Genomic DNA, 25,889 nt, shown 5'->3' on the forward strand with positions numbered 1-25,889 from the left:
ACTCCTGACCTCAAGTGATCTGCCCACCTCGGCCTCCCAAAGTGCTGGGATTACAGGCATGAGCCACTGCACCTGGCAGAATTGCATGGATTTAATGCCATTTTAATGTTGATGTGCTATCATGAGCCATCAATGCATCCCATCTGTTACTTTGCATCTAAGAGTTGGGACATATGTAATGTGAGTGGGATTAGAAAATGGACCATGGCATGGGGGCCTAGGGGAGGAATAGCATTAATGTAGATGACAGGTTGATGGGTGCAGCAAACTACCATGACATGTGTAAACCTGTGTAACAAACCTGCACATTCTGTGCATGTACCCGAGAACTTAAAGTATAATAAAAAGAAAAAAAAGAAAGAAGAAAATACACCTGGCATAGTGCAAAGAAAGCTTGCACATTCAGAGTCATTTTTGACGTGAGAAGGAGTCCTGGTTTGGGTGTATTCAAGTCACTTTGACACAGTCTTAGGAAATGTGGTTCGAAAAAGACCAACACATTTCTCATGAGTGTCTTTACCAGACTGATTCACTTGCTCAGTAATATGACTGCATTTCACTGCCTATTCAATGTGATTCTTTTTCTTCAAAAGATAGAATGTATTCCCACTCTCTCCCCTCCTTATCTAATTTTCTAAAGCTACCAAAGTGAGTCATCTCGGTCAGTGGAATGATCCTGAAGCTGACTGATCTGGTTAAATACTGCCACTTGTTGGCTTTGTGACTTTAACACATTGCTTAAATTTTTTGACTTTCAGTTTCCTCACCTGTAAAAAGGAGGATAATATATCTACTCTGTGACTTTAACACATTGCTTAAATTTTTTGACTTTCAGTTTCCTCACCTGTAAAAAGGAGGATAATATATCTACTCTGTGGATAAGTAACATAACCCTTGAAAAATAGCGAATGCAGGGCTGATCCCATAATAGATAATGAGTGAATTATAGTTATTGTCAATAAGATCATTTACAGTGACACTGTATCTCCTTAAAAACATATGTCTTGAAACTCGATCCCAGGCATCTGATGTGGTCAGGTTGAAGACAGAGAAGACAGGCTTTCGGTTGGAGTAACTTTTAAAGACATAGAGAACGGGCTGCTGTCTCTGCCTCTTTTTCTCAGAATTGTTAGAACCCTGCCAACAGATGCAACTCCACATGTCACACAGGGCTTGGCAAATGATGGAGAGCAGGAGTGTTTAAGAGGGCAGTTCAGTAACTGATGAGGAGGGCGAAGCTGCATAGAAAAAGCAACATTCTTCAGGTTTTTGAAGCAGGAAAAAGTTGATTTTGTGACTGCTACCCTAATTGTGAATGTTACTAATCTTGCCCTGCAATGATGAGGCTGAGATTTGTTACTTAACTAACATTTACCTGTGCTGGTTAAAAATGAAAGAAATGGAATACAAATCATATGACATACTCATAACAAGACATTACATAGTCCTCAAAAATTATATTTTCTAGCATGTTTAATGATATAGCAAACTATCATAGTGTTAAGTAAAAAATTGTATGCAATTGACATGTGTGCATATAAAATAAATATTCTAGCTGATTTTTTATTTATTATTTATACTTTCCTGCATTTTCAGCTTTGCCTAAAATGATTATATATCTTTTCATAATTAGTAAAAGATCAATATTAAAATATGAAGGGCAGAATGAGAATTGTAATGTAGGAGAATATAGAATTCAAAGACGGCTGGCTTAAATGAGGGAAAAAACCACATACTGACATGCTCTGCCCAGTAGAAGATAAGAGGCTCACCAGGATGACCTTCTTTTCAGGTGTCCAGTGCCTCTGATGCCCAGACCCGCCTGGAGAGCCGCATGTTCAACATCGCGATCTTACCACAGGCACCTGAAGCACCTAAGCTGTCTCTGGAAGCATCTCTCCATATGACTGTGAGTTGAGTGGTAGACCTGTGGTTTCCACTTAAAAGAAGCATGCTGATGAGATTTGATAGAGTATCCTGGTTTTGTATGCAGTAAGTGCCTGGCCTAGATCACAGACTCGGGGGCCAAAAAGCCTAGTGATCACATTTCTCATTGACTTGAAAAAGAAACTTAAAATTCCCAGAGTGAAAGGAAGTTTATGCAGAATCCATATTGACCTCCCATCCATCGCTGATGTCCTCTCTACGGTATCCCAGATGTTCCAGGGGTTCTCCTTGAAAATTTGGAGGAAATTTCAGGCTTATGTCCATGAAATCAATATTTGGGTGTCATTGGTCCCCCAGATAGAGCACTACCTAGTGGAGAAACTTTTATTCTATCTTCTAGAAGCCCTATGAGAAACTTTCCATTGTAAAAGCTTCCTAGAGAATGTGTGTCAATGCTGAATCCAGAAAGATAAATAGCAATTATCCAAGTGAAAATCTGGGGGTGCATTGGGAGGAATGGAGAGGTGATGACAAAGGGCACTGCCACAAGTGAAGAGAGCACATGCAAAGACCCACAGGCAAGAGAGAATAGAATGGTTGCAAAATTGCAAACAGTTCAAGAATATTGGAGAATTAGGAAGGCAGCAAGGAGCTGTGATGAGGATAAGGAGATCATCAAGCTATCACAGAAAGCCTCATGTGCTAGTGGGAAGAAGTGTGTGGCATGGGAAGATGTGAAGCAAGGTGTCAACTAAATTAGTACATGAAGCTTAGTTTAGACAATTAGCAACTCCCCCATGATCCTTAGTCTCTGTTGGGGGGGACTGTAATGCCAAAACCCCTCTTCCAGACATAGCTGCAAGCATGTAAGACCTTATAAATTAATCATCATGGGTCCACATTTTAGTTAGTACCCACACAATTATGCTCCAAAGTAGTGTATCAGCCTTGAGCCACAACAAAGAAAACAGGTATAGTTTTTAGAAATTATGGGTCTGGGACATGACAGAGACATAAAGGGAAAAGAGAAAGTTTTTAATGAATAGCTGGTATTGGCATTTCCACCGTAAACCGTAATTTAAAGAAATCATAATTCAGCAGCACTATAAAGTCTATAATTCATCATTCTGACTGGAGGAACTTGGATCAGAATTTTCTCTAAACTGTTAAGAAAAATGTGCACACACAGGTCTTGCCAAATGCTAATGCAGTGTTATTTTGGGTTTGGAGGAAAAAATGGGCCAGGAGCCAGGAAGACAGAGCTGTTTCCGGCTCTGTCACTGTGGAGCTCTGAAGAGACTTTTCAAGTCAGTTAGCCTTTAGGGGCTTAGGTTGCATACTTGCAAATTAGGTCTGTCCAGTTAAAACTTAGGATAGTTTACTGTAAAGTATAATTTGCCTACTTTTATGTTACTTAAATATATGGTTTACATATTTTTTGACACTACTTAGGGCCATTACTTTAGAACATACTTGTGATCTGTAACAAAAATGCATTCTCAATTTAGTCATTTAGTCTCATCTAAGCACACAAGTTTTGGAGCTATTTGGTAAATATATTGTGAATGCATATGGTAAATACCTATATGATATATTTAGTACACTTGTATATGTGATTAAAGGTAGGAATCTACTTCTCCATTCATTCAGTCTCTCATTCATGAACACTTTTGAGCTCCTAATGTATGCCAAGTGCTGTGAAAGACATTGGTCAGTCAGTGACCATAAAACACAATATTCTCAAGGAACTTTAAGTCTAGAAGAGGAGACAGGCAAATAAATAAGCACAGATAATACGATGATAAATGCTATGACACAGCAATGATATGGGAGCAAATGGGATGGCACCAAATCCAGCAGAGCGAGAGAAAGGGTCACAGAGGCTTCCTCTGGGGTGAACAGAGCTCGGTGAGTGTAAATTATCTAGAGACCAGGATTCTCAAACTTAATCCTATATTAGAATCACTATAGAGTTAATGAAAACACAGATTGCTCTCACCTCCTTCCCTCTGAGTCCCCAAAGTCCATTGTGTCATTCTTATGCCTTTGCATCCTCATAGCTTAGCTCCCACTTGTGAGTGAGAATATATGATGTCTGGTTTTCCATTCCTGAATTACTTCACTTAGAATAATAGGTGAGGGATAAAAGACTACTAATTGGGTTCAGTGCATTCTGCTTGGGTAATGAGTGCACCAAAATCTCACACATCACTACTAAGGAACTTACTTACTTAAGCAAATACTATCTGTTCCCCCCACCAAAAAAACCTATGGAAATAAAAAAAATTAAAATATTAAAAATTTAAAAAACATAACACAGATTACTGGAACCCACCGCAGCGTTTTCTAATTCAGTGGATCTGGTGTAGAGTCAAGAATTTGCATTTCTAACAAGTTTCCAGGTGATGCTGTTTGATGCTGCCAAGATCACCGCACTTGAAGAACCACTGATCTTCAATTGGGGGGAATGTATCCCAGGCTTGAGGAGCGGCAGCTGAGAAAAGGTGGAGACATAGGAGATCATGACATATTTGGGACATTACAGGTAGTTCAGTTAGCTGGAGCATAAAATCCCTGAGTGAAAAGGCAATAAGAAATAAGAGTCAGATCATGGAAGACCTTAAGCATAAGATAGAGTTTCGATTTTGTACTGAAAGGCTGTTGGGGCAAGTAAGGTGTTGAGGGATTTGTAGCAGACAAGTGCCATAATCAGATTTTTAATGATCAATTTAGGAAGATCATTCTGGCTACAGGGTAGAAAACATCCTAGATGGGGGCCAGTCAGAAAACAAACAGGCTATTGCAGTCATCTAGAGAAAGAACAATTAGTGGCATGAGCCCATGGTTAAGAGTTCAGGAGATCTTGAAGAGATCTGCACACACATATTCATTTTTAGCATTATTCAGAATAGCTGAGAGGTGGAAGAAATCTAAATGTCTATCATCAGAGAAATGGATAAAGAAAATATCATACACACACACACACACACGAACACACACACACACGAATATTATTCAACCTTAAAAAAGAAGGAAATCCTGTCACAGGCTACAACATAGATGAATGTTTAAGACATTATGATAAGTAAAATAATCCAGTCACAAAAGAACAAAAACTGCATAATTCTGCTTATACAAGATATAAAGTAGAATGTAGTCAAAAGAAGTAGAAAGTAGAATAGTAGTTACCAGGGGTAGAGTGTTTGACATGATGAGAGGGGGAGAAAGGAGGAGTTGTTCAATGGATATAGAGTTTCAGCTTTTCAAGGTGGGAGAGTTCTAGAGATACATTGCACAACAGTATGCATATAATCAACACTTCAGAACTTTACACTGAAAAATGGCTAAGATGATTAAAAAAAAAAAAGAGGGAGAGATTAAGAGAGACTTAGAGACACAGAGGCTTCCTAGATGTGGGAGGAGGGCAAAACATCCAATGTCTGAGGATTTAGAGGTACCTTTCATCAAGATCAGGAATGTACAAGGACTTTTGGTGGGAAGCATGACAAGTTCAATCTGAGATGCACTCATGAAGGGTGTGCTGGAGCAGAGTGAGTGAATTCACAGATGTGATAAGTATGTGGACTGGGGCAGGTCTGCTGGGTTTCACAGCTCATTGTAGGAACTTGGCTTTTCTTCTGATTAAAATGGGGAGCCATTGCAGGGTGTTAAGCAGAGGTCTCATGTCCTTGTGAAAGGATCACACTGGCTGCTGTGCTGAAAGGAAGTGTTGGAGAGGCAAGAGAGCAATTGGGAGGCCACTGGGGTAATCCTGGGGAGAGACTGTATCCTTGAGCAGAGTGGTGGCAGTGGGGTGGGAGAAGCAGCTGGACTCTGGATATATACAGAGGTAACATGGCCATTATGAAAAGAATTATTCTGTAATCTTCTTTTGTTGACAGATATATTATTTTTAAAATGTCTTTTGCAATGATTTCTATGATGTGTAATCTCTCATTTCTTACTATATTTAGTTGATAAATATTGAACATTCTAAGCAGCCAATATTAAAATTGATTATACTTTGATATATCTCAAACTCAATACTGCTTTCCTCACAGAATCAAGTCCTTTTTCTATGTAGTGTCTATTTCTATTAGGAGAAAAATAGTATCAATAAATTTCAAAATAGACTCTTATCTTGGCTGGGACGTATTTCCCTTTCCACAGTCCCATGTCTGCAATAATTCCCTCTTTTTATCACTTTATTATTTAGGGGTATCTAGACTTTCAGAATATCCCATAGTACTCTGAGAATGTTCAGTTGTTAGGATAGTTTTGATATTAAAAGGTAGCAAACAGCACCAAGCAATGCACAGAGCCTATACGTTTTTGTTCATTAGTTGTACCTACATGTGTACATGTTTATAGGTGTGTTTAAACATGTATGGGCTAGTAACAGCTTATATAGGGCATATATCTTTAATTTGTTGTCCTTACTTGTTTTATTTTAGGGTGAGAGACCAGCTGCTATTCACAATTCTAATTTTCCTTGCTCATTACATTCCAGACCTGAGCAAGGGCCTGAAATATGACTCTTTACTATAGGGGGATTGTTCTAACCTGCAAATTCTGCCTCTCCCTAGGATAAATATGCCTTGGGGACGATTACAAAGCAACTGCAACCTTCAATCTTTTCATGGTTAAAGGAAGAACACCACACCCTCCTCTATGAGCATTACTGAGCCATACTTAATCCTTTTTTAAATGAGTAGATTCCATCTGAAAGAAGCAGGGTTTCAAAGAGCAGGAGAGCACATCACACTGTAACCCACCTTCCGGGGTCAGTTAGGAAGAGCCATGATGAGCCGGATGTTTTTGTTCTGTTTTAGAACAGCACCCCTGACCCAGGAGAGGGCCCCCTGCTCGGGCTAGTTTCGCTTTTCACCTCTCCACATTGCATTTTTGCTGCTGTCCCTAACCGACCACCATGCCTAGTGATAGATGTCTGAAGCTCTCCTTTCTTGTTTTTAGAGTGTTGCCACTGTTAGTGGGTTATGGATGCATACAGGGGAAGGGATAGTAAAAGCTACATATGCATCAGCCCTCTGACTAATATTGCCTCACTCACTCACTGGATTCTGAAAGCTGGAAGAGAAAAGGCAATATCTAGTTCTTTTTAACAGTAGAAGGAAGAAAAAGGGAAATATTGGCTATGCTATGTTCTTTAATAAACAAATACCTCTTAAATATGTGAATGCAAATAGCTTTTTGTGTTTGAGGTGGGTTCACTTTTAGCCCTTTGTTACCAGAAGGCATCACAGTTTCCATTATCAAAACTGAGGACCCGGGGGGCAATGCTTTGAAGAACTTCTTGGGGCCAAGACTTAAATATCTCAGCTGAGTCCTCAGAACTTCTGGCCAGATTCAACTTAGCCCATTAAGTCAGAGGAGCAGCAGTGAGCTATGACCACTGCACTCCAGCCTGAGACAGAGCCAGACCCTGTCTCTTAAAGAAAACAAAAGTTAGAGGAGAGGGACAGTGAGCCAGCTGTGTGTAGCAAGATAGTAGAATAGCCAGCTGGGACGCCTCTTTTGCAAACATGTTCCACCTAAGAAAAAAGTAACAATAACCCCACCACATGCACTGGTGCAACCCTGGGAGGCAGCGGCGGGGAGAGAAGACTAGGGTACAAGAAAACCTGAAAAGAACTCTCTAAACCTAGGAGGGACCTGAGGCTTGGTAAAAAAAATCTGTAATGCAAGAGACCAGATCTTTCTTTTGAACTCTTGAAAATTTTACTAAGTGTAACTAATTTAAAAGCCCAGAGCAAATGTGTTTTTGTTTTCTTCATAAGGTCTGTTTTTGCTTCTGGCTTTTGTTTTTTCATGCCACATTTTCCTCTTTCTTCCTAAACTTTGTTTAGGCTCGAGAAGATGGCCTAACTGTCATCCAGCCTCATTCCCTCTCCTTTATAAACTCTGAGAGGCCAAGTGAAAAGATTGTCTATAATATCACTCTACCTCTGCATCCAAATCAAGGTAAGATGTGCAGTAAATGATCTTTTGAGTGATGCTATTGTCTTCTAGTTTTTGACCAGTCGTAGTATCTTTGGAGTTTTGTCTGCTTGTATACATAGAGATACTTGTCAAGGTTTCAAGGGATAATAATTATTCATATTCCTTGCTCCTGTCTTCTAGTTTAGAACTAATTGAGAGAAAAAAAACACTGTGTTCAGAAGGAGATGAATGTGATGGCTTTGGCACTGACAGAGCATGCTAGATGGAGAACGTACATGCTACTGGGTTGAGCTCCCCTCCCATGTACTGGCAGAACTGGACACGTAGCCATTATCTCTGTAGAACTAGGGCCTGCCCTAGTGAGATTATAATGGGAGAATGGACCACAATGAGCATGTGTTCAGGATAAGGAGGTCCGCCAGGGAGCCCAAAGCAGGCTGAGCCACACATATTCAGTTCCTTCCCCAGTTGGATACATTACTCATCTTCCTATCCAGGAACATGGGAATGTAGAACTATAGTCAGAAGAGATGTGGGACCCTACCATCAGTCCCCAGCCTTTAGATCTTGTGACTTTCATCTTAACAAATAAGCCTATGCCTGTGTTAGTCCATTTTCATATTGCTGTAAAGAAATAACTGAAATTGGGTAATTTATAAGGAAAAGACATTTAACTGGCTCATGGTTTCACAGGCTATATAGGAAGCATGGATGGGGAGGCCTCAGGAAATTTACATTCATGGCAGAAGGTGAAGGAGAAGCAGGCACATCTTACATGGGTGGAGCAGGAGCAAAGGCGGTAGGGGAGATATTATACACTTTTTAAAATCTCATCACTCACTCACTTACTCACTCACTCACTCTCACCAGAAACTGCACCCATGATCCAGTCACCTCCCACCAGACCCTGCCTCTAATACTGAGGATTACAATTAAACATGAGATTTGGGTGGGGACACAGAGCCAAACAACATAAAGGTCAGTAGAGGTGCAGCTGCTCCTCACAACAATATCACCTCTCTTAAGATAATTCTGCTCCCACATCTGGAACTGTTCTCCCAAGACCAGCCACTGCCCCAAATGTAAGACTCTCACGTTATGAAATTTCCAAGGTGAGAGAAAAGTCAGAAATTAAATTCCATTACCCTTTTTATAAAGTCCAAAGAAATTAAAAGTCTAAAAGTCATTCCTCTCCTTTGTAATCTGCTAAGTCATAGCTAATGGTTCTTCCTACATTGCCAGAGTAGAGATGGAGCCCTTTCAAACCAGCAGCCTGGGCTGTCTTCTGGAGAATGGCTGGCTCCCTCTCAGCCCCACAGAAGGTGAATTGGTTCAATGCCAAGCATCATATGTTCTTTCCTTTTAAGGAATGAATAGGACATGAAAAATGATCACAGCATTAGATCTGTACCTAATCACAAAAAATTTTAGAAACAATGGCAAATCTTCAGCCTCGAAAGCATTTATCACAAGCAGTGATAATTGCAAAATCAGTTCTTAGAATAATCAAGATCCATATTACTGTAGCCAAAGATTATTTCAGAGTCTAAGGAGTTTCTGAGGAAAGAGGTTAGATTTTAAAAAGTCTTTTCACAGCCTTACCTGGAGATCAGTCTGTGCCAGTTTCTCAAGGACCTTTGAATTGAAACTCAATTGAGAGAATCTCATAATTACGTGATCATGTCTATGATTTCTGGAAAATTACCTGGTCTAGGCTATGGCAGGGCAGTAGTTTGCATCTTACTATGTATATTAGGGTTCTCTAGAGGGACAGAACTAATAGGATAGGCAAATAGATAGATAGATAGATAGATAGATAGATAGATAGATAGATATCTATATATATATATCCATATATATATATGAAGGGGATTTATTAAGTATTAACTCATGCAATCACAAAGTTCCACAATAGGCTGTCTGTAAGCTGAGGAGCAAGGACAACCAGTCAGATCCCCAAAACTGAAGAACTTGGAATCTGATGTTCAAGGGCAGGAAGCATCCAGCACGAGAGAAAGATGTAGGCTTGGACGCTAGGCCAGTCTAGTCTTTTCATGTTTTTCTAATGCTTTGTTTTTTAATGTTATTTATTAGTTTTTGAGATGGACTTCCTTTCTTGTTGCCCAGGCTTCAATGCAGTGGCACAATCTCAGCTCACTGCAACCTTTGCCTCCTGGTTTAAGTGATTCTCCTGCCTCAACCTCCCAGATAGCTGGGATTACAGGCATGTGCCACCATACCCAACTAAATTTGTATTTTTAGTAGAGACAGGTTTTCATCATGTTGGCTAGGCTGGTCTTGAACTCCTGACCTCAGGTGATCCACCTACCTCAGCCTCCCAAAGTGCTGGGATTACAGGCATGAGGCACCACACCCCGCCTGCCTGCTTTACATTCTAGCCTTGTGGTAGCTGATTAGATGGTGTCCCCCCAGACTGAGGGTTAGTCTATCTTTTCCAGCCCACTGACTAAAATATTCATCTCCTTTGGCAACACCCTCACAGATGCACTCAGGATCAATACTTTGCATCATTCAATCCAATCAAATTGACACTGAGTATTGACCATCACACTGTGGTTTATGTTTCATGAATCCCAGTCAAAACTCATTTGGTTTTCTGATTTTCCCTTTTCTTTAATAACCAGAGAATAGCATACCAACAGCAACCTGAGAACAGTCAGGTTCTGAAGGATGAAAGACTCCCACCAACAAGAAGAGTGGGCTCTAGTCATTCAGTCAGTGATGAGAATTACTGTTGATGCTCATGCCAAATCTCTTCCTCCCAGGTATCATCGAGCACCGGGACCACCCTCACTCTCCTATTCAGTATTTCACGCAAGAGGATATTAACCAGGGCAAAGTCATGTACCGCCCTCCCCCAGCAGCCCCCCACCTCCAGGAGCTCATGGCCTTCTCCTTTGCTGGTAATGCTCTCCTCTCTGCTTTCAGGCACCCAATGGCTCTTTGTGGCTCTGCATCATAGGCTCGCCCTAACTATCCCTGCAGTCTTCTGGTACATTTGGTGCCCCTGCTTTCTAGCTATTCAAAATAGCTTGAGACCTGTCAGCCAATATGTAGCTTGGGCTCAGTTCCATCTTTCTTTTTTCATGTTGTCATGCATGCAGGCATATTTTTAATAAATCAATATTTTGTGCCTCCTGTGTGCCAATCACTGAATGAGGTCTTAGAGCTATAGTGGCAGGCAAAAAGAGGCATGGATTCTGCTCTTGGTGATTGGAGGATGTATAAAGACAGAATTTGATAAATAACCCCAGGAATTAATGTTTAATTGCAAACTGAGATAAGAGCTCTGAGAAGGAGGGAGAAAGTTCAGTGGTGGAATTACTCATAACCAGACTGGCATAGACTGAGAAGTCAGTGAAGATACTAGCAGTGGAGGAATGGGTAGGAGCTGATGAGGCAAACTGTGTGTATTTTGGATGGTCAGGAAAATGTTCCTGAAGGAAGGGCACCAGCCCCACATACAGAGGCCTGGAGAAGGAGAGAACGTGGTGTCTGTGTGTCTGAAATGTGAAGGGTCAGGCAGAACAGGGATGCTTCTGGTGGAAGAGACAGAAGCCACACATGACAGACCCCAGGAGCCTGTAAGGATTTGGGTTGTTATTCTAACATCGAAAGGAACCCAGTGGAAATTTTCAGATATAGGGAACAGCTTTTCATAAGAAACTCTTTAACAGCAGTGGTATCAGTAGACTTGATGAGGAGGCCAGAGTGGATGGCATGAGGGTAAGGGAAGGCCAGCAAGGGTCCTGCAGTACCTCAGGGGAGGTTTCATGTAGACACGGGGCATGCAGGTAACCTTTTGGGATAAAACTAGAATTTGGTATAAGACACCTTTTTAATGGAAGAGAAGACTGAATAGAAGAATAACGAAGTTTCTCATTAAAGCCAGTGTGTGCTCTTCCACAAAGCCTGACATACCTTTAATCTCTGCCACCCTATCTCTTCCCTTGATCCAGAGGTCAGGTGTTTTAAGTTTCTGCCCTTACATATTTTTATGTCTTGGACTATTCCAAATATATTAGTGCCTGTTTTTCTTTTCTTTTCTTTTCTTTCTTTCTTTCTTTCTTTCTTTTTTTTTTTTTTTTTAGTTGGAGTCTCACTCTTTTACCCAGGCTGGAGTGCAGTGGTGCAATCTTGGCTCACTTGCAACCTCTACCTCCTGGGTTCAAGTGATTACCTTGCCTCAGCCTCCCAAGTAGCTGGGACTACAGACACATACCACCACACCCACTCATTTTTGTATTTTTAGTAGAGATGGGGTTTTACCATATTGGTCAAGCTGTTCTTGATCTCCTGACCTCATGATCCACTCGCCTCAGCCTCCCAAAGTGCTGGGATTACAAGCTTGAGACACCATGCCCAGCCATTAGTACCTATTTCTTTCCGATCTTTAAGGTGTATGTACTACATAACACCACGAATATAGGATATTCTTTTTATACAGTAGCTTTATTCATACATAAAAGTGGTGGTTTCTTATTGTCAGCTGAACATGGTTTAAGTATTTAGACTTTTTTGATTATGGTAAACATTTAAAGTGATTTTTGCCATTATTTAATGTAAGTTTAATCTCCCAGAAAACAGTTAACTCTTCAATTAGATTGAAAACCTCAAATAGTGGGTATAGGCTTCCTCTTTAGTATCTGTAGTGTTTAGTAACTGGATAACTAATAGCCCTTGAAAATGTTTATGAGTCTGTAACCCCTATGTTACAAGACCTACTTTATAAGAAACACAGGACATCCTGAGATTAGAGGGAAAGAAAACATGTCAGCTGTGGTTGAAGGCATCCACTAAACTTGCCTAAGTTCCTAGAGCCTCTTCAGAGAGAGCAGAGTCCTGTGCTGTATAATCTATGGGATAAATGCTGTGAGATAAATCTCTCACATGGTTACAGTGTGTAAATCAATGTCTCGGAATCACTCAGTTCTACAATGGAATTGACCCACCTGAGAGCCCTGTCAGTGATATACAACTCACCCACATGCACTGATTTGTAGGATTTTATGTACTGATAAAATGAGTTCTGAATGAATGTATTATAAATCACATTAACTGCTGTGATATAAAATTACTCCACTGTGTGGTTCTTTTTGCTATTTAAAATTAATGTTGGTACCATTAAATTCAACATAACATTAGCAAATGACCTGGTGATCTTTCCTTAAATAAGACTAATTTAGATTAAAACATCCTTTACCTTCCTAACCTTTTGTGCTTTCCCTATCTCTCTCTGACCCCAAAGTGTTTAATATACTGATTGTCTCTCTTACTCTTTCAGGCCTCCCAGAATCAGTGAAATTCCACTTCACAGGTAAAGATTCATCTAAATTGTATTAGAAAGTCAAATTATTTATTTCCTTATTAGTTCCTTCTTTTTGTTCCATCATCATTATTTATAGCTATTTTCTAAGAACTACTTAAAAAGTTATGTAATTTTTCTTCTAAAACAAGTTTCTTCTAAAATAAACAAATGGTTAGTTAAATAGTAATAGCTTAACTTTATAGTCTTAGGAAAAAAATCTACCAAAGATCCTAAAAGTTAATGTTTAAGAGCCAGGCACGGTGGCTGACACCTGTAGTCCAGCACTTTGGAAGGCTGAGGGGGAACAGCACTTACACCCAGATGTTTAAGACCAGCCTGGACAACAATGCAATGCTTTGTCTCCACACACACACAAAAAGATAGCTGGATGAAGGTGGCACATGCCTGTAGTCCTACCTACTCAGGAGGATTCCTTGAGCCCAGGAGGTCAAGGCTGCAGTGAGAGCTATGATTGCACTACTACACTGAAGTTTGGACAATAGTGAGACCCTGTCTCAAGAAAAAAAGAAGAGAAATTAATGTTTAAGCCCAATTTCAATGTGTCCTAATATCCATTAAAGAGTTAATAGTAATTAAGATTCTAAACCCTGCATCCAGATAACCTGGAGTTCAGTTTGCCCCGGGAAAGTTTCTTACACCTCTGTGTCTGGATGCCTCATTCATAAATGGGGATCATAATAATAAAGGTAAAGCTCCAAGAACGATTATTGCTACATAATCATTCCTATTTTATACTCAGCTAATAAACAATGGTTGTATAAAAGTCTTGAATAGAGTCATTCACAGAATGCCCTGTTACTGGAGGGAAAAGGCTTACCACCCAGAGGTTTGCTGAGAAACTTGTGTATGGAAGGAAGACCTCTGAAATCTAGTTTTAGCTCATAGTGCAATAGAAGCAGGGTGCCAATCAGCAAAAGCAGAGTCAGACCTTGTATATATGCTGGGCCACCACAGGATAAGCTGCTTTCTTGTATAAGTCTTAAGTGAGTATGATTGACCATAAATAGCATCATTAAATTGCTGTTTAGATGGGATTGACTATTCCATTAGAATCTACCATCCATGACCCCTGTTACATTTCATGGAGGGAAGAATGTTGGCAGTAGAGTCGTCTCTCTGTAACTCCCAGCTCTTTCTTTCTTTGAGGATTAAAAATCACACTTGAATCAATAGTAAATTTCAGTTTTGTGCTACTGTTGATCTGAACCCAGTATCAGCTCATTTCTAGTCACAGGCCTCTATGTATTTCATACAATCAGTAATGACATATAGCAGATTTTTATATTTTATAAAACAATTTACAATAAGAATTATTTAATTCTTAGAACAATATTTTAAGGATGGATATTTTTATTCAGCATTCTAAACCTGAGGATACCAAAAGTAGATAATCTGGTTGGGCACAGTGCTCACACCTGTAATCCCAGCATTTTGGGAGGCATGAGGAGGGAGGATTGATTGAGCCCAGGAGTTCAAGACCAGCCCAGGCACATAGTAATACTCCCTGTAGTCTCAGCTACTCAGGAGGCCAAGGTGGGAGGATTGCTTGAACTGGGGTAGTTGAGGCTGCAGTGAGCCATGATTGTGCCACTGCACTCCAGCTGGGTGACAGAGTGAGACCCTATTTTAAAAAAACAGTAGATGATCTTCTCAGATTTCCATGGCTGGTAGACAGTAAAACCAGGATTTTAATACAAGTTTCTGACTTACAGCATGAGCATGGAATGGCTAGTTTAGTCTGAAATGCATGTGTGTTGGTTATGAAAAGTGAGTGTCACAGTAGTGTACCAGTTTGGTTTCCAAGCCTCAACTCTTACCTGGAAGCTTGAGTAGGTAAAGGGCTAACAATTAACTTGTATAGGACTTTAAGTTAAACGATCCTTGAGCCTATTATTTAGCCCCATGGGATTAGACCTTGAACTGACCTTAAATTATCTTGCTTCTGCCAGAGGTTCCTTTTTTGTTGATTTTAAAGAAAAAAAACTCTTAGTATCTAGTAGAAAGCCATGCCCTTTAGCAGAGTTTTGTGAGAAAGAATTTTAAATTGGACAATTAATGAATAAGCCAGGAAAAAGCGCAAGAGCTGATATTAATTCATAGAATGAGAGGCAACAGCCATTTTGGTAAATCAGCTAAAGTGAGAAGGAAAGCTGATGTTCCTGAGACCTGACTATCTTTAAGACAAGTGCAGAAGCTCTGGAGAGCAGATCTGAGCAAGGTGCACACTTAGGGCAAGTGGTGTTCGCAGGGGACATTTAGCCCAAAAAGGCATTTGACTGTTTCTCAAAGAAATCAGAGACATTTTTTAAAGAGAGGGCTAAACGTACAATTGCTGACATTTCGATTGGAAGTTTATATGATTGCTTGCAGAACCCTGTGCCCAAGTGATAGCTTGTTATGCAATATGCACCAGAAAATAGCTTTCTTCCACTTACTTACAGAAGCAAGCATATGCTTTGGTCACACTGAACAGCTGTATGATATGACCAAAGCTCTTTAATTTTGTGCCTTTTCTCTCCTCCTGTAAAATAAGGATGTTGAAAGCTTGCTGGACTTCCTTCCTGCTATGGTTTGAATGTTCCTCCCAAAACTCATGTTGAAACTTAATCCTCAGTGTGGCAGTATTGAGAGGTGGAGCCTTTACAAGGTGATTGAAACCTGAGGGCTCTGCCCTCATGAATGGTTTAATCATTAATGGATTAGTGGATTAATGGTTAATCACTGGAGCGGAGCCGGTGGCTTTCTAAGAAGAAAAAGACTTAAGATAGCACACTCAGCCTTCTTACCGTGTGACTCCCTACACTGCCTTGGGACCCTTCACAGAGTCCCCACCAGCCAGAGGGCTCTCACCAGATGTATCCCCTCAACCTTGGACTTCTCAGCCTTCATATGTGAAAGAAATAAATTCCTCCTCTATAAATTACTCAGTTTTAGATTTTCTGTTACAAACAACAGAAAATGAACCAAGACATTCTCACTTAAAAATAAAATATAAAGTAAAATAAGGTTGCATTTTGCAATTATTTCTTAACTTAGATTACAGGGACCTCAGAGAATCCTGAATCCACTAAAATTAATAAAAAAGTTTGCATGCTTGTCACCAAATCCCCAATAGTTATGAGCCATCTGTCCCTATTTTTGAAGATCCAGAGAGGAGACTGAACTTAAAGAAGTAGTGACAATAATTCTGACACTTGTCTGAATGACCAGAACCATAAAACCTTCATTCACACATGGATAATGCCATCTCACCTACAGTAGGGCTGTTTCTGGACATCTCCAAGACATGGAGTATACCTTATAAAATTTAACCATATCCTTCAGATCTGTCTCAAGGAAAAGACAAATCTAAAATTTGAATAGAGTAATTATTACAAGTCACTGAGCATTGCTCAACTTTGCTTATGCAAGATTCTTGCTGGCTTGTTACTAATTCCAGAAGAAAGAGAGGGATGAAACCAGTTTCTCATAACCAACACATAGGCAAGCTTATCACACATTTAAAATAGTTGACAGTACAGTTTTCTTAAAGACCACACAGATAAACACATTGATGAGTCAGTGATGCAGATATTCCCCCAAAACTGGCATTTAGGGAAAAGATAGGGTATTCAGTTATGGAAAAGTGGAAATAAGCATCAAAGTTCAGGCAATTCTTCTCTCACATTTCCTTCAGGGATGAGTGTTCACTTGGATGTCAAAAAGTCCAGGGAAATAAAATCTTAAGGTCACTGTTTTGTTCATGATTTACGGCATTGTGTATCATGACCAGGTAAAAATGGATCTGTTTACTTCCAAAATAATGCCATTAGAGACATTGGTATGGGTATTGATATCCTTTTAAAAAATATTCTCTTTTTAAAAATGTTATTTTTTAAATTATTATTATACTTTAAGTTCTGGGGTACATGTGCAGAAGATGCAGGTTTGTTACATAGGTATACCTGTGCTTGCTGTATCCATCCCCTCGTCATCTACACATTAGGTATTTTTCCTAATGTTAGCCCTCCCCAATCCCCCAACTCCATGCTATCACTCCCCTACCTCCCCCATCCCCAACAGGCCCTGGTGTGTGATGTTCCCCTCCCTGTGTCCATTGGTTCTCATCGTTCAACTCCCACTTATGAGTGAGAACATGCAGTGTTTGGTTTTCTGTTCTTGTGTCAGTTTGCTGAAAATGATAGTTTTCAGCTTCATCCATGTCCCTGCAAAGGACATGAACTCGTCCTTTTTTGTGGCTGTATAGTATTTCATGATATATATGTGTCACATTTTCTTTATCCAGTCTGTCTTTGATGGGCATTTGGGTTGGTTCCAAGTCTTTGCTATTGTGAACAATGCTGTAATAAACACACATGTGCATGTGTTTTTATAGTTGAATATCTTATAATGCTTTGGGTATATACCCAGTAATGGGATTGCTGGGTCAAATGGTATTTCTAGTTCTAGATCCTTAAGGAATTACCACACTGTCTTCTACAATGGTTGAACTAACTCGCGTGAGATGGTATCTCAATGTGGTTTTGATTTGCATTTCTCTAATGACAGTGGTGCTGAGCTTTTTTTAAAATATATGTTTGTTGGCTGCATAAATGTCTTCTTTTGAGAAGTGTCTGTTCATATCCTTTGCCCACTTTTTGATGGGGTTGTTTTTTTCTTGTAAATTTGTTTAAGTTATTTGTAGATTCTGGTTATTAGCCCTTTGTCAGATGGGTAGATTGGTTTCTCTTCAGATCATATAAATCTTTTGGTTTCTCTTCAGATCATATAAATCTTTTGCCTTTTACTAAAAATATTCTTTTCTAATGAGACATAGACATGCCATTTCTTAAAAAGTACATGAAAGAACACATTTATCTGGAACACTAAGGGAATGAATTGAATCAAGAAATATTTTCATAAACAAAAGCCTATACCAGTAGCATATAAGGGTACAGATTTTGTATTACCTTCCTTTCCATTAACATATATCAAGATCACCTTTGTTGTGAAAGTAGCTTCTTAGAATGATTTTGTTATTATGATTATCTTTTTTTCTTATCCATAGAAAAGAAAGTTCACAGCATCTTGCTTGCTTATTTTTTTCATTTGTAAACATCTCTTCAAAGTTTTAAAGTAATGTAAAAAAGTTTCTACCTACATATTTGTGGAAATGCCTGAAGATGACCAGACTGCAAATTGATTTGTGTGGGGGTGTGTGTGTGTTTATCCTTCCTAGTTTCGGACGGAGAACACACAAGTCCGGAGATGGTCCTCACCATTCACTTACTTCCCAGTGATCGGCAACTACCAGTGTTCCAGGTCACAGCTCCACGGCTGGAGGTCAGCCCAGGAGGCAGCACTCCTGTAGGTAAGAACTGGGAGCCTGATAGAAACATGGCTTTCGAAATGGGACCAGACCGCTGCCCTTCTTCAAACCTCTTGCCTTGATGGTTGCCAGAAAAAGCAAATTCCTCTTTCAGAAGTTGCCTGTGTTCTCACCTGTATCCTTCCTCCTGCCCATTTCCATGCAAACAGAAGCCACACAGAGAGAAGGAAATGAAGCCTTCAGAGGCCAGTGCTCAGTGATGGAACACAACACAAAACTTTTTTTCTAGGAGTTTGCTTTGTTGCCATCACTAAAATATAAAGTAACAGGGAAACAAGGAGAACGTAGAGGGGAGTGGGATTTCAATGACAGCTCTTGTTTCTATTTAGAAAGTGAAGAGTAGTAGGAGAAATGGCAGGTCACAAGAACCTTCAGAAGTTTGAGTTGGCCCTGTCGTTTTGTATATAATTATGTGTACTAATTAATGTATAGAAATTTATTGTTTTATCAAGAACATTTTACTAATAAACAGTAGGTATTGTGATTTTTGTTAGGTGTGTTCTACAGATCGTTATCCAGTTTCTACACATGGGTTTTTGCCTGAAATCGGTTATTATCAAACTTGCAAATAAGCTGTGTGTACCCAGACGACTGTCACTTTAACCCAACACCTCACCTTTGTGATCATTGCTCAATTTGGCTTTTTGTAGCTTTAGAAAAATAAGAAGGGATGAAACAATGAAATGCCCAACAGATTATAGGAGGATTTTCCAGAAGAAAATCTAACCCAGCTGGTTAGGGATGACCTACCTATGGGCTTCCTCTGTGCATGCTCTCATTTGTATGGAAGAAAAAAGGTGTTCTAAATTCAGAACTACCTTACGTGAACTTTTGGAAGAACCTACTTGCAGTTTGGAAATTGACTGTATTGCCTGTTTTCACTCTTCTGTGCCTGATTGGAATGAAGCAGTGCTTTCTGATAACAATCAGATGACTCACAATGTGACTCCTAGCCTGGCCTGTGGCTTTAATATATACAGAGTCTACCGTCTTTAATGTACCCTTTCTCTCTCCCCATACTTCCTTCTCCAGCTGCAGGACTTGAAGTGGTAGTAAGAGACGCAGGGACAGTGCCCGAAGAACTCTTCTTTGAGCTTCGGAGACCTCCACAGCATGGTGTGCTCCTGAAACACACAGCTGAGTTCCACAGGCCAATGGCCACAGGTAGGTACACACTCTGTCACTGACCTGCTTGGAAGCATTTTTGCTCTACAGTCATTTTTATGTGTTTCAGACAAGAGCAAAGTATCTTTGCAATATAGACTATGAGGAGCTATTTCATTTTGTGTATAGTTTCATTGGCTTTGATATTTGAGACTTCTTCCTGTTCCCACTTCCACCTCTGCCCCACACCTGCCCCTGGCCCTACCTTGAACATTGTGAAGCTGGTTCCTTAAACTATAGGTGAAATTGGATGATTTCTGAAACTTGGAGTAAATGCGTTCAAAATGACACCATATGAGGGATCAGCTGCTGCTTTCCTAGCACTGTTTGTGGAGATAAATCTGTCTTAATTTGGTATGTGAATCTTCACAATATTTTTAGCACTGTGACTTTGATAGTGTTAACTATATCTATCTTCATCTATTTTAAAAAGGAACACAGTTTTTGAAGTATTATCTATGCGATGTAACAGTATGGTAATGTGATTGGCTTTCCAAAATAATTCTTATTGTGCTTCCTCTGATTATAAAAAATAATGTATCTTCATTATTTACAAGGTACAGAAAAAATACAAAAAAATAAGTAAATCTAATTTTTTAATGGTCAGCCCTTATGCATTGAAGTCAATATTATCCTTTTCAAAGTATTCACCTCTGGATGCTATATCTTCTTCCAACAGTCTCTACTTTCTCAGAAACTTTATATGATTCTTTTTAGAGATGCAGTCATGCATCCTTCTGAATATTACTGGTGGGCTAATCTTTGTCATTGATAGTAGATGGAATTTTAAAGACCAACCACTAAGCATTTGGGAGTCACAAAGGTAGACTCAAAAATTTACTGAACTAAAGAAATGTCATTAGAATAGATTTGAAACATTCCAGGGAGTTACTTTAGGAATGTAACAATCATTGTCTAGTTTCTTTAACATTGCATTTAATCTGTATTTGTGCAGTTAACATATAAAATCTAAAGGTGTTTGTAAAAAGTTAGTTTTATTACCTTTTTATAGGCATAATGCCACTAGCACCAATAAAATACAGCAACACAGTGTTCAGATTGAAGGCTTAGAAGATGAATACAGAGAATGAGCAAATTCTTCAATCTCATTACATAGCACTAATTATGAGAACTAATAAGCTATCAAAACATAGAGTTGAATATAAGAAGAGTGATTTCACAACTGTGTTCTGTGAAATCATTAGGCTCATGGTACTAACAGACATTTCTCATGAAAAGGGTTCCATGACAAGTTTGAGAAGCTTTAATATTTATATACTAAAATGAATCCTGCAGTATTAAAATATTTTAAATTTTATTTATTCACATTTTCCCCAAAGGTATGTGAATTTGAAACTTTTTTTATGTAACACCTATCAAATTTATCATGAATTAGTACTCCAGACTGCACAGTTTAGGTTTCTAACTTCAAGTATTTTTTTTTTCATTTTTAATTTTAAAAGCTTCAAATAATGTAGACTTCTTAAAGGTTTATCAAGCATAATTTATTTTCTTAAGTTTTTCAAAATATTTTCTGTATCAAGAAAAGATTCCAAAAGAGCTGTCATAAAGAACAGAGGCTTGTCCTTTATTTTTCTAGAACTAGAAGTAATGACTGGATATTATAGAGGCAGATTTTAGCTCAATATGATTAAGAACTTAAAAAACAAACCTAAAGCTATCTCCAGTGGAATTAGCTACCTTGGAAAACAGTGAGCCTCCCACCTTGAAAGTATTAAAGGAGACACCAATTACCCTTTCTCAAGGGTGGTGTAAAGGGAATCCTAGATTAAGTGAGCAGTTGGATTAGCTTGTAACTCCCTGAGTATTATGATCCTATATGAACCTTAAAATCCTGAAAACAAAGGTGCTATATAAATGAAAAGCATTATTCCCAGAAGCAACTAGTTTGCGATTTGTTTTATTCCTGGAAGGTGACACTTTCACCTATAAGGATATTGAGAAAAATGCTCTGCAGTATATACATGATGGTTCCTCTGCCTGGGAAGACAGCATGGAGATCTCAGTCACAGATGGCCTCACGGTGACAATGCTGGAAGTGCGAGTAGAGGTGTCACTATCAGAAGACCGAGGGCCTCGACTGGCTGCTGGCTCCTCTCTGAGCATTACTGTTGCTAGTAAAAGCACAGCCATAATCACTAGGTCACACCTTGCTTACGTGGTAAGTTCTTACATTTGCTCTATTTGTTTCCCACCACCCTTCTTATGAGACAGATTGGACAGTGATGCTATGGCTGAATATTTGGGGCAGCAGGTATATGGTCACAAAAGAACTTTTTCTCAGCTACTCTTAGGAGTAGTTACACTGTTTATCCTGCTTCTCTTAGTGTCTCATGAGCAGAGAGGTGAATGGGCAAAATTTTGATGGAAACACAATGAGTATGTGTAGGGATGGATGATTGTCAACAGGAAAGGGGGCCAGTGTCATAAAAGCCCAAGTCCCCATTGTTTAAACTCCATCCATTATATTCCAATGGGAAGTTTAAGAAAAAAACATTTTAGCGCTTATGTGGTCAGTGACTAGTAGGTAATGATGTTTCATGGCCCCTGAGAGAAAGCCCACTTGCCATCAGTTTCTGTCTCAGGTCTAGTCTAGATGGAATGCTGAAAAATCCCTGGGGCAATGCCTCTCTGTCAGATTTCCCAGCCAGATCACTGACTCACCCTCCTTCTCATGCCCCACAAGAAGCAGTGTGGTTAGGGTGCCAAGGAGAGGATCAAGGACTTGGGCTTGTTCCCCCTTCTGGCCCTAACTTTATAAGTGATCCTGAGTAATTAAACTCATCTTCTTCGTTTGATTCTACCTTAGGAGCTAAGGATAATGAGGATAATTAATTTTATTTTGCAGTTACGTATGTTGTAAGCAGATATGTGCTCTCTATGTAAACATAATAATGACTAGTTTTTACAATGCCTTGAAAGGAAGAATGATTATCTGAATGCTAATCATATTGATTTTTTTCTTTACTAATCTTGAAGTTCCAACTAATGGCCTAGACTTTTATTTTTTTTAATACCATATACTTTTAAGTAACCCTTTTCTGGGCTGAAGACTCTCAGTATAAAATCTAGTCCTGAATAGCAGCATGTAAGATAAAGCACTGATCTGGGAACAATTACTTTTACACAGATTTTCCCCTCAAATGGTGCTTTCTTCAATTATAGGAAACTGCATTCCACCCTAATTCTTCTCACAGGTCTACTATAATTTCAGAACAGCTTTGACTTTGTTTTTTTGTTTTTAATTGACAGGTGATTTTTACCATAAGTTATGGTCTTTTGAATCTTATGAAATTCGTGAATTCATAAAAATGTATGAATTCAGATTTAATCACTAGATCACCAAGGCTTGAAAAATATTTCACAGTCCAAAATAGCGCTCCAGGAGCAGTTTCTGCCCATTAACTGCATATTATAAGCTGCACATCAAAATGCAAGCCCATTGGCAACTGATCATGTATTTTCAGAAATTGATTGAATGTGAATTTACCTACCAGAGCAGAAAAACTCCAAAAGAACTATTCTAGCCTGTTGAAAGCGTAGCATACATTTTAAAGACTTAGGTAGGTTATACACCAACTTTCTCTGAGGGTTGTAGAAGAATCTTGTACTTAGATTCATGGAAAAACTTTTCCAGATATGCAGAGTTAGAAAGCTTTCAGTGAACATCTAGAAGGACTGGAAAGTCATCCAAAATCCTCATCACAAATGGGGCAGAGTATAAAGGCTTAAGAATAGATGGGCCTGTTTTTAGTTTAAGTGTTATTAACTGGGAGAGAGTGATACAACGTTGGAGGAGACAAAAAGGCAAAAGTTGGATTTTGTGTGATTTACTTCTTAGCGGTGGTTTTATATGCACAGTTTGCTATGCATTGCAGTAGACAAGTAAGAAAAGAACAGTATAGGTTCTAGAGTTGCAACTGGTTGGATTTTAATCCAAATCCACCACTTACTAGCGTCGTGACACTTAGCAAGTTATTTAAACTCTCTAGGCCTCATATGTAATGTGGGGAAGATAAACTCTCACATGTAATGTGGGAAGGATAAAATTAATCTTAAAAAGGTAATAGCATTTCTATGCACCAGCCAAAAAATTATTCAAAATATGATTCTGTGTATAGTAACATTACATATTACATAAGAGTAAATGTAACAAAAGATATGTGACTTCTAGGGAAAATTGATGCTATGACTGACTATGTAGAAAAGAATCTCTTGACAAAAAGTATTAGAAAAAAGGGGAATTTATCAATGGGCCAGATATAAGATCAACAGACAGCAATAGGATTTCTATATATAAGCAAAGAAAGAAAAAAGCCAGTAAATGTAACTAAAAAGATCTTACCATAATAGCACTAAGAAAAAAGGATGTCTCTTAGTCTAATCCTAACAAAAACCAGCCAGTTATTTCTACATGGAAAATTATAACCCTTACTTGACAGACATTAAAAAGTATTAAATAAATGAAGAGACATGTCATATTCATGAGTAATAACATTTAATATTGAAAAGGCATCAGTTCCCTCGCCAAATGATCTTTCAATTCAATTCAGTTCCAATCAAAAGCCTAATGAACATTTTATGGATCTTAATAAGTCAATTCTAAAATATGTAAGAAAGAATACCAGACTGGACAACATGGCAAGATCCTGTCTCTACAAAAATACAAAAATTATCCAGTCATGGTAGCTCATCCCTATAGTCTCAGCTACTTGGGGGCTGAGGTAGGAGGATGAGCCTGGGAGCTTGAGGCTGCTTTGAGCCTTGATGGTACCACTACATTCTGCACTCGCTCCAGGGTGGATGACAGAGTAAGCCCCCATCTCAAAAACAAAAGCAAACGATGAACTTTTTGAAAAAGAATAGTAGGAGAGCAAGGGGACTTACCTTACCAGATACCAAAATATATTAAATATACAGCTCATTTAAAATAGTGTAGCAGAGGAATATATTAGAGAATCCAAAAACAGACTCACACATGGAACTCTAACATAAAACAGAGATGGCACAGTGGCTCACACCTGTAATCCCAGCACTTTGAGATGCCGAGGCATGTAGCTCATTTGAAGTTAGGAGTTTGAGATCAGCCTGGCCAACGTGGTGAAACCCTATCTCTACTAAAAATACAAAAATTAGCCCAGGGTGGTAGTGTGTGACTGTAACCCCAGTATTCAGGAGGCTGGGGCATGAGAATCACTTTAACCCAAAAGGTGGAGGTTGCAGTGAGCCAAGATCACTAGATCACACCCCTGCACTCCAGCCTGGGCAAGAGAGTGAGACTCCGTTTCAATTAAAAAAAAAATCCCCAAAAACCAGAGATAGCAAGCCAGAGCAGTAGAAATAGGAGAAACTCTTTAAAACATGGATCTGCACAAAATGATTATATGTATGTCAAAAAATGAATTTGTACAGTGCCTCATACCCTATGCAGATATTAACTCCAGACAGATCAAAAACTGAAACACCTTAAGTAAAATTGTGCAAATCTTTGTAGGATATAAGTGATTATTTTTTATGCTACTGAGGAAGGGCAAAATTTATTAAGCCAGAAATAAAAAATTCTAACTATAAAAGATTGGCAAATTTGACTTTGCCAATTAAAAAGGAAATTTATGTTCATCAAAACACACCATAAAGGCAGCAAACAGGCCAGTTACAAATGGGAAAAGGTATTTGCAACAAGGTAATATATGCAACAATCTTGCATGTTCTTCACATGTACCCCCAAACCTAAAATGCAATAATAAATAAATAAATAAATAAATAAATAAATAAATAAATAAAACCATAGACCATTTTATACCAAGTGTGGGGAAGGCAGTGGATCCACTGGATGTTCTTTACTTTGCTGGTGGGAGTGTGAACTTTTGGGAAAGAATTTGGCATTGCCACTTGAAGATAAATATTCATATACCTTAACAATTCTATTCCTAGATTACTACCCAAGAGAAGTTTTCACATACACAGCAAAGAACTTGTGCAAGAATGTTCATAGCACTACTGTTTGTAACAGTGAAAATATTGAAACAAACCAAATGTCCACCACAAGATAATGGATAACTTATGGTCTACTAACTTGACAGAATATTAACAACCTCAAAACAGATGAATTATAGCAACATCCAACAATATGGATGG

General features: G+C 38.9%; 1 protein-coding gene across 7 annotated transcripts in view; it reads left to right on the plus strand.

The window, feature by feature from the left end:
* FRAS1 (Fraser extracellular matrix complex subunit 1) overlaps positions 1–25,889 on the plus strand; it is a 460,403-nt gene that overhangs the window by 327,453 nt on the left and 107,061 nt on the right. For all 7 annotated transcript variants that reach the window (XM_074396330.1, XM_074396331.1, XM_074396334.1 and 4 more), the window contains 7 exons: positions 1,793–1,909; positions 7,755–7,869; positions 10,635–10,772; positions 13,154–13,186; positions 18,417–18,548; positions 19,599–19,730; positions 21,665–21,912. In XM_074396330.1, coding sequence (XP_074252431.1) covers positions 1,793–1,909; positions 7,755–7,869; positions 10,635–10,772; positions 13,154–13,186; positions 18,417–18,548; positions 19,599–19,730; positions 21,665–21,912 — 915 coding nt within the window. The remainder of the gene's footprint in view (positions 1–1,792; positions 1,910–7,754; positions 7,870–10,634; positions 10,773–13,153; positions 13,187–18,416; positions 18,549–19,598; positions 19,731–21,664; positions 21,913–25,889) is intronic.

The sequence above is a fragment of the Saimiri boliviensis genome, chromosome 3 (assembly GCF_048565385.1).
Source record: "Saimiri boliviensis isolate mSaiBol1 chromosome 3, mSaiBol1.pri, whole genome shotgun sequence".
Lineage (NCBI taxonomy): Eukaryota > Metazoa > Chordata > Mammalia > Primates > Cebidae > Saimiri > Saimiri boliviensis.